Source organism: Frieseomelitta varia, unplaced genomic scaffold (assembly GCF_011392965.1).
Source record: "Frieseomelitta varia isolate USP_RPSP 00005682 unplaced genomic scaffold, Fvar_1.2 scaffold_832, whole genome shotgun sequence".
Taxonomy (NCBI): domain Eukaryota; kingdom Metazoa; phylum Arthropoda; class Insecta; order Hymenoptera; family Apidae; genus Frieseomelitta; species Frieseomelitta varia.
The window spans coordinates 6,250-16,719 of record NW_025110626.1 but is presented as its reverse complement, the minus strand read 5'-3'; the positions used below and the strand labels follow the sequence as shown (position 1 = coordinate 16,719).

Sequence of the window (10,470 nt, the reverse complement as noted above, 5' to 3'; positions counted from 1 at the left end):
GTACTTGTGTATAGTGGAAAATTTCCCGATCGTAATAGATCTTCACTTTTTAGACTATGCAATGTTTTAGACTATGTATCCATGTTCAAGGACAACATTTTGAACACTTGTACTAACAGTGAAAACGTAAACAACATGTGCAAAGAGTGCTCTGAGATAATATGTTTCCTCTTGTAGTTGATCTTGAGTGACCTTTATTATAGGACATTGTATTCGTCTTGGAATCTTCTATCGAAATGTAAGTAAAAAATATCATATCGTTCCACTTAAGAGTTGACCTTCATATCTCCTTGACGCCTCTACCTATAAGAAAATTAGTAACATCAGATTATTATCTCTCGATACCAAATAAGTTTTATCCGATGCATTTTTTTCTATCTTCGAAAACAAGCGAGATATTCAGGTATAGTTTTAAGTGTCCCATCCTGTATTAGGAGCATGTGGGTACCCGACATTTCGGTACCCGGATCAAGCCTCGACCATAGGTATGACCTATAATCATCATACCATCCAGCTATAATTCTTTATTACAAAATAACGAACTTATATCAGAATTAGAACCATTGTCCAACACAATCTGTAAAAATTAAAATCAGACATGTTTTGAAAGAACAAAACCAATCTAAGAAGGATGCATCAAGACTGCAACAGCGATACGATCATCCAAAATCATTAGCAGATCATTTGAACGCATTGCTCCGATGCCCCACAGTGAGGCGGATCGAAAATTCACGCAACATTTTACCAGAAATAATCAACTTTCATTTTGATATTTTTTTAATATATACTGATTTCTAAATCTTCATCAACCTCAAAATGAAAAAATTAATAAAATATAATAATAATTTTAGTTGAAACAGACACATTAAAGCTAGACATTTTAAAAATATCGATTCTCATCAAATAATTTGGTTCTTCTTCTTTGAAACGTCCTGACAACTGTGTTTAATTTTGTAAGCTGAATTTTTTACGATTTTTATTCTACGATAAAAGATGATTTTCCTTGATGAGAAATCATACTTCCATTGATAATTATAATATATTTTTAAAAAATATTGAACGGAATAAAAGAAATTAGTTTTTACGTTTGATAAGCAATATCTTTCAAGTCCCACTAACAAACAGGAATCTTTTCAGCGAATCTTCTTCTATATAATAACGTAAGAATCATATCCATCAGACATTTCAAGATATTATTGTTTAAAGTCATCTGCGTCGCAGATGCAGAATGCATCAAATGCGTTTTATTCATCAACGCAAAAGTCCTTTTTTGTACGTGAAGGAAATCTCCTCTGAGGGAAGAAGCCAGGGGCTGTTAGATTCTTACCAACTAAAACTCCCATGGTGGTACCGTCCTCACTCGCTGTAGCCACGAAATCCGGTGGATTGCTCGACGGTGCTTCTCCGAACAAAGGGTCTCAAGAGTCCTAGACTGTATTCAGTTAGAACAGTATCAATTCGATAAAACGATTCAATATCATCCTTTAAGTAATTTCAGTAATCACAATATAGCATAAATTCGAAAAAATTTCAAAATTATGATTTGGAAACTGCAGAGTATTTTGTCTTCAATTATGGGTGATATGTCAGTTTCTGATCACAAATTACTTATTCATCGAGCAACTATAATGAGAAATGCATTGCTTTCTATTAGAAAATTATCCAAAGAAGCACAGAAAACTAGATTGCAAAAAATATAGATCTAAAAATAGCAGAAAAATATCAAGGATTGACACAAATCAAAATATACTTCACACACTACTTCTAACATCGGACATACATGTCTGCATTAAGAATAAGATCAAGAAATAAAAAAAAAAAGAAACATTAAGAATTAGATGTAGATATTGACATAAATAAAAGAAAAGTAAGAGTTGTATAGCGTAAGTTTTAATATTTCATTCTCTTATGCTTAATAGAATAACTAAAATTAAAAGTTTTATCGAGATATGATCTAAATTAATTAAAAAAATATATTAAACGGAATATACAAATAATCTTACAAATTTGTTTAAAAGTGATTAACAAACATGAAATATGTCATGTTGTATGTTGTGGAAAGGAATATTATAAATATTTGTGTGAAATTTTGTATGTGTGTATCTTTTATAAGTCAAAAGTTATTCAAAAATGTCGCATAAATTCTCGATATGGCTCACTGTGAGCCGCTTCCATTCGACAACAAGATAGTCTAATAATCACTGAAGAAAGATCCATTTTTCAGGATTTATCGAAATTTCTTGAACATTGCGCTAATTGTTTAATGCGAAAACAATCCGGTTAATCCAATCGCGATAAAGAGAGGCTAGCCTAAATATCGTGACAGCCTAATATGAATAAGCTGACGTGGTCAAAATTGCAACAACGATACGATGATCCAAAATCACTAGCAAATCACAATTAAAATCATCATAGTTCTCAAAAAATTAAAAAGTCATATTCAATAACATTATTACCAAAGAATCGCGCTCGACCACTAATGCTTTCGCCTGATTTTCCGTCGTGTGCAACCGATCACGCAAGCTGAGAGGCAATGTAAATCAATTCATGTAGAGAATGGGGAGATTGATGATGCTGCAATCGAGCAGATTTCATTCCTTCTAGACTTCATTCCTTGTCCATTGATCTTTCTTGATGGCTTCTAGTTCCAGGAGGCTGCGAACTGCAAATTGACCTCTTCGCGTGGCCACGTTCTGGACGCATCAATAAAATGTGGACTCCTGGGAAGGTTCTCTAGCTTGTCCTTCGATGAATCTTTACTGTTGTCTGTCCGTCACAATGTAACTTTAATCATCAATTTTTCCCTATTTTCTAACTGTATATCGTAATAATAGAAATGGAACGTATTTCTGTATAAGATACCATTTCTAATTGCGCATTATTTGTCAATTCAGCAAATCTTGATATAGCATTAGGATCTAATACACGATTGTAAAATAAAAAAAAAAATTTAATTAAAACGTTTTATTCTTATGCTTTACGACAATATTTTTATGATAATATTTACTTGAGATCAAAATCATCTGTTATATCCATATTTCTGATACATTTTCTCAAGTATCTGTAAAAAATATGTTATTTAACATCGATGTAATAATATTTTCTTATATTTTACATATATAATTTTATTATATTTTTATAAATATAATATAATTATATAATTTTCTTATATTTTTATTGTTTACTTGTAGTATTGTAGTGTTTGGAGCTACTCCAACATTTTGTCGACGACCATTTGGCACAAGTACTATAACATTTTTATTTGCAGCCATAATCTCATGTATTGTAAAACTTTCCTTTGGCTCATGGCATTTTTACTGACGGATTCTACTGATTCTGCTCATTTGGCTGCCCGCGAGTTTTTGTTTAACCTGGCTAGTTCGTCTTATTGTTAGCCAATCAGATTTGTCTGGCAACGCCGATTGTTCCAAACGTTTCTAAATGTTTTCTAGTTGAAAATGGTTTTAATATCAATAAACAGGCTCGCGACCGTCCTGACATAGACGAATGGTCAACAACGACGGTCAGTGTTCGTGAATTTTTTTTAATACATAACATTTTTGCATTTGAATTGTCAAACAAGGTGAACAACTATTGTCTAGCTCATAACAGCGTTCAGCAATGTTAGATACATTCTTGCGCTAACAAAGATTATTTTCTATTTAGAAATTAGGCAGGTATGATAATAAAATAAATTTCTTACAACTTGGACCCATTTAATATAATTATATTATTTAGGGGTGTGTGGGTAGAAGAATTTATTCGAAACGGTATTCGAATAAAATTTTATTCAGTAATGCTCAATTCTAATTCTATCCCCCTTGAACTTTTTCCAACTTGATCCGAAATCGTCGGACTACCCGAAATCATCGGGCTACCCGCCCGAGCCCGCCCGACTTTGTGTGAACCCGACCCGAACCCGAAATTTCGGGTACCCCTAATATTATTACATAATTTATTATCATTCAGGTCCTATTAATCAATGATGCTACTTTAAAAAATTGAATTTAATTGCAAAACTCCAAAATCGATTTTTCCCATAAAACGAGTCTACTGTAGACTTGAATTTTATTAGATCTTATTAGATTTTATTAGATTTTATTAGATTTTTTTATATCGCTGTATTTCATCATCTGTATCACTAATGAATATTTTTTCTTATTCTAATTTGTTTTATATGTATGTATACATATGTATATCTGAATCTCTTTTATTCGAATATCCAAATAGAGTATTTACCAATATTGGATTTTCTTATTCTATTTTATTTTACATATATATAAAATATTTTTAAAATAATATTTTTAAAAGTATTTTTTTATTTGATATGTATTTCTTATTTTAATTTATATACATATCTATCATACGTCTGACGCGTTTTCTATAATTAGGAAAAGAATTTACGAAATACGAGATACAAAATTTTAACAACAAAAAAAAAGAAAAAAATAATATCAATGAAACATAAATATAACAGATTATGTTTGATTTATATCAGATTATGTTTGATAAATCAATCTTTCATTTATGTGATAAAGTTTTTCTACAAACAACAAATAAAAATAATGGGGATGTCTTTTTACAATGAAATGAAAGTTTAAAAGATAGATTAAAACACAAAAATGATGTATATATCTTATGCTAAAAAACTAAACAAATATAACACTTTAAATATTTAATGCCAGAAAAGTGTTTTATTATCTGAAAATTTAATTACTTTTGTTTCTTCATTACTTTGGATATGGGAGGTTCTATTGTAATTATTTCATAATGTTGTTTAAAAGTAGTATCTGATCTCGTTAGGAGATTTTATATTTCTTCTTGTGAAATGAAGATTGATATAATGATATAATTACACATCCAAATTTATTTCAATTGTTCGTAAAATTAAATGAACAAAAAGAAAATATCGTTCATATTTAATATAAAATGGAGTAATTACAAAGTTATATAAGCTATTTTAAAATTATCTGGATTTATTAATATATAAAGATTTTGAAAATTAAAAAAATTAAAATAATGGTAAGTCTTTAATTGAGAAACAAGAATGAAAAATAATATTATAAATATTTATTTTTGAATTAATTGAATTAGAAGAGCCTTCAATTTTAATGTGTAAAACTGTTAAGTGAATAAAAACCATAATGAAACTATAACATATGATAAAAGTATTATACAAAAAAAAAAAATATATATATATATATATATATATATATATATATATATATATATATATAATATGTGATAATTTATATTTAATATATATTACAGTATATTTTTTAAATCAATATACGTTAACACGTTAATTATGCGAAATTTATGTTTTACCTATGCACATTAAATATCGGAATTCAATGTTATCATAAAAATGCAATGAAAGTTCATTTTTCATTTTACAGCACTATCTATTTAATTATTTACGTATGTTTTTAAAATTTTTCTGTCAATATATTCACGTTATTTTTGTTGGTTCGCGAGTATGACAGGTGTTTGTGGTGTTGGCTGTGAATTGAATGTCGGTGAGGTAGGGTAAAGATAGTAAAAGCACAGGGTACATATATAAATATTCATATATCTCGTCGGTGGTAAAAGATCATGCGTTTCGTCTTGAAGTCGCCACCACACTCATCGATGGAGTTGATGGCGGCGATCCCAGACGCTTGTTAATCCTTTGACTATGGCACTTTGAGACGTACCAGCTGTACCATACGGTAGGAATTCAGTCGCGATCTACACTGAGAACGGCGAAATGTTTCGTTAGGCATGCATTTCTGAGAAAGTATATTAAAATAATCAAAACACTGAATTCCGTTACATTAAACTAATATTATTTATTTAATTGTATTCTGCATTGAATTGTTATTGCACATACTAAAAATTTAACATTAATATTACGCTTTTTTTCACAATATACCTAGTAATCTAGTAAAGTGTGGTACATTTCGAAACATGGATAAATACATAATCCTACATCACATTTCTTACACTCGTAATGTGTCTCACTTCTTCTATCATGTTTTCTACACACTATACATTTGCGCCTTGCGTTTTTCCGAATTGCTGCATTGTTTACATATGGAGAAGGAAAATGCATTTGCGTCAAACGAAAAGGCTCATTATCAATACTTTTACCTTTTGATTTACATGTATGTGTTCTACCTGAGCTGTATTTTCGTAAAATTTGTTTTATTAAATATAAATGAAATTTACTAAAAGATAAGTTTCTTCCAGTTACACAGTTATATAAAATAAATGTATTATACACAGCTAAATCAAATAAATGAAAGAAAAATTTCTTGTACCATTCTAAACCTTTTCTGGTATAATTCAGAGTATATAAAATCTGGTCAACTTTGTCAACCGCTCTCATTGTTTTATTGTAATCAATTATACATTGTGGTTTGATTATTTTTTCTTTTGTTTGGTAATGTATCTTGTTTGTATCAATCATATTGGGACAATGATAGGTGGAAATCATCCACACTTCCCTTTTATCCATCCATTTCAATGCTAATACATTTTTTGTTGAACAAAATATGTATTCTCCTTCGTTTATATTTTTATTCAATTCCGGTATACCTAACTTGTTTTTTCTTACCGTTCCATATGCATTGGTTAAGTTTTTATGTAACTCTAGGAATAAACTGGGACTGCTGTACCAATTATCAGTCACAAGTGTGTGACCTTTCCCAAGATATGGTTCAAGAAGTGTCATTACTATCTGTCCGGACTTTCCTATTGATTTTGATGCTATATCTTCAGACATCATGTTTGCCCCGGAATATACAATTAAATCTTGAATATAGCCTGTCTTGTTATCACACAAGACAAAGGATTTAATCTCAAACCTGCTTCTTTTTGATGGTACACATTGTTTGAAATAACATCTTCCTTTGAACAACAACAAGCTTTCATCTATACATAATTTTTCATATGGATAAAATGCAGTTTTAAAAGATGTTTTTAATTTTTCAAGAATATGGCGTATTTTTATAATTGGATCGTAATTTTCATTATTATTGTCACAAAAATGCAGGATTTTTAATAATAATGTATATCGATCCCTTGACATTATTTCTCCAAATGATTCTGTTCTTATAAGCTTATCCTTACTCCAATATTCTGATAAAGATGTCTTATGTATTCGTGCCATTAGCATGCTAACTGCCAAAAAATTATACATTTCGGAAACAGTAGTTACATTAGAATTATATACATCGCCTCTTGTATCATTTTCATAATATTTGTTACTTTGTTCGACAATGAATTCTATAAGTTCTTCCGAAAAGAAAATTTGAAAAATATCGAGAATAGATGATTGCCTGTTTACACTTGCTTTAATTCCACTATTTTTGTCATCAAATTCGTGAATTACAGGTTGGAAATCTCCCTGTGTCCAGGAAAATGTATTTTCACGTTTCTTTTGCTTTGATGTAACTTCTGTCTTATTCTCTTCTGATTCTAATGAATCTGATGAATCTGATTCTGATTCCGTTAAAACACGACGTTTTTTAATTATACGCTTGTAAAAAGGAATAGGCATTTCAAAATCACTTGTTTCCTCAGAATCAGAACATGAATCACTTGTGTCATGTTTGCATGTATTTTTTCTGACCATTTCATTATCCCAATTTTTCATTTTAAAGATATAAAAAAGAATAACTGTAAAAAAAAAACATATTTAAATAATATATGACTAATGGAATATGTAATTGTTAGCATTCACTTACATCTAGTTCAAATGAGATTTGCTGGAATTATAGAAGATAAAATTTTCTAGACGCCTATAGGCGCCTCTCGTGTCATCGGATCAAAGTACAGACGCCTACCGTATCATAAGAGTAATTGTTTAAAGCGCATTTAAGCGCCAACAGTAATTAAAGGGTTGTAACGGCCTACGCATCCTCACCAGTTCCGAACACTTGACTACCACAAACCGCAAGTGGATGTAAGCTTATTGTTAGCACCGGATCCAAACGATAACCGATGTTAAGCATACAATGTGCGGGTGGAACACCGCTGGGATGGGTAACCGCCCAGCCTTAATTAGTTCATAACAATAACAAGCATCTGTGATACGGGGTCATCGGTCCCACTGATGAGTGCAGACAGCGACTCGGACAACGCAACTCTCTCCACCTTTCTCCCTACCTTTCCCTATCCTTCCTTTCCTAAACTCATCCATATTTAACATCATTAGACATGGAAACGGTACCTATCCTAAAGCTGATCCACACGCTACGTGCGCTTAACCTGGTGATCGCCATCGATCCGTAGGTGCGCTGTATTCACTTGCGATTGGTGATTTTTATATCTTTGTATGATGTACTATAGCCGCTACATTTAAATTATTCTAAAATATTTATAATAAAAATACTAGTCACCAGTGATTACTATAGCAATCAATGCGTTAAATATTGATAGTAAATAGACCTTAATAATATTAAGATTAAGAATATGAGACACAAAATAAATTATTAGATCGTTGTAAACGAAATGACTGAATTCTTTATAAAACTTTTAATTTCCACTTAGTTTATACCTTTCTTGAAAATAATATTAATCAATATTAATTCATTTATAATAGTAAAAATATAATGAAAATAACATTAATTCATTATATTCAATACATTTTAACTATTGTGAAACAAATTTATAATTATTACAATTAAAATCTTTAGTTGATCGTTGTTCATCAATGGCAGATTCTTTTTTCTCTTAAAGCAATTCTTTAGAATCTTTCAATATTAGTATTATCATCAGCTTTTACTGTATTAGAGCAATCTACGAAGGTTCCTAAAAAATGTATTTAAATTCAGTACTGGTCCATAGATCATTTCGGTGCATAATTTGTTTTTTTGTAATAAAATAATCGTTCAAACAAAAATTATATTGTTTAGTTGGTTTTAACCTTGCTGCATTCTTTCATTTACGTTTTTCAAAAATTGAAAAATATTCCAACATGGAAAAATTCTTGTTGGTATTAATTTGACGTTAAACATTTGTTTAAAATATTATAAATCCTTTTTGTTTGCTAAACTGAATATAAAATTGATATATAAAAATTCAAGGGTTAAGTTTTAAATAGACTAGTAATAAATATTATTTTCGGTTATATTCTAAATAATTTTACACGACTGTGAAAATCGGACGTTTCATATGTAACACTTTAATAGTACGATGTAATGCTGAAAAAGGAAAAAACAAGAAAAGAAGAAACATGGTTGTGGACTTTTTAATATCATTAAAATAATATTATTATTATTTTATTTGTAATTATTGAAATAAGAAAATCATATGTAAGCATTTTTGAAACTATAGTCTATGGCTCTACAAAAACATTAGAATTGATTAAAATTTTGATTTAAAACAAAAAGGTTTCGATTAAAATTTTTTAAAAGCATTACTTGAATTAATTTTTTTATTAAATATGTTTTATAATATGTTTTATAAGTAATTAAGTAAATATGTTTTATAAGTAATTAAGTAATTAAATTTTATACTTAATATAACAATTACAAAGCAAAATTGTTCATTTGTAATTATTTTAATATATTAAAATCATTTTTTTTTTACTTTATAGTTTGTGTTCTGTAATAATTTTACGATATTGTAAAGTACCACATTTTATTAATTATGCAGTATATAAATAATTATAAAATTGAAATAAAATTTAAGATTCATTTTACATTATACAAAATCTATTTTGGATTGTTAGATCAGAAGCTTTAAAAAGTATCATTTTGAAGTTATTAGGTAAAGCTATATTATGGTTAATACAGAAATGAGCCTAAACCGTAGATAATGTTAAAGTTGTAGATAAGTTGACAATAGTTGTAAGGAAAATTGGCAATAGTAATGATTAAAGTTAGTAAAAACTTAAATATATATGAAGGAAATTCTAAAGCAGCAACAGATACTGATAAAACATTTTTTGAACAGAAAATATAAAAATCAGAAGGATTAGAAATATGATCAGGACAAAGAAAAAAGAATAATAACAGAAAGAGAAAAAGAAACTAATATAGTATCATTAATTATCACAGATAAGCCAAATTTTAGTGCAGCCATGCAAGAAACATGAAACAGATAACTTGAATAATACAAAATTACATAGTATATATTTAAATACTTCTTTGTATGTAACATATAAAAACTCTCTTCTCACTATAGTTAGGTGAAAGAAATGCTTTGATATTCAATCAAGCTGCAATTCAAAAAATGTTTAGAGATAAACTACCAGGTGATTTTTACGATCTAACAATTGACTGTGCAAAAATATCATTAGAGTTGTTAAACATTATAGAAAAGAACTAGAAGAAGCATCACTTTTAACAAATGTTCGACAATCCAGTAAAGAAGAGCGAATATCAGAATATCAATTAAACAAATATCAATAATTCATATACAATTTTCAGATCAAACTATTCTTCAAGGTTTATTTCAACCAATCGAAACTACACAAGGAGT

General features: G+C 29.0%; 1 protein-coding gene and 1 long non-coding RNA gene across 2 annotated transcripts; both read right to left on the bottom strand.

Moving 5' to 3' along the window:
• Window positions 1-2,060: 2,060 nt before the first annotated feature.
• LOC122536408 lies at window positions 2,061-3,661 on the bottom strand. The gene is made up of 3 exons (XR_006308396.1): window positions 3,186-3,661; window positions 3,008-3,061; window positions 2,061-2,918 (listed from the first exon to the last, which is right to left on the bottom strand). It is a non-coding gene; the product is annotated as an uncharacterized LOC122536408 (long non-coding RNA).
• A 2,150-nt stretch (window positions 3,662-5,811) lies between these two features.
• Window positions 5,812-8,165, bottom strand: LOC122536412 (piggyBac transposable element-derived protein 4-like). Its single transcript, XM_043668770.1, has 2 exons — window positions 7,731-8,165; window positions 5,812-7,662 (listed from the first exon to the last, which is right to left on the bottom strand). Exon 2 carries the CDS (start codon window positions 7,637-7,639, stop codon window positions 5,915-5,917), a length of 1,725 nt encoding a protein of 574 aa, XP_043524705.1. The 5' UTR covers window positions 7,640-7,662; window positions 7,731-8,165; the 3' UTR covers window positions 5,812-5,914.
• Between the last annotated feature and the right edge of the window lie 2,305 nt (window positions 8,166-10,470).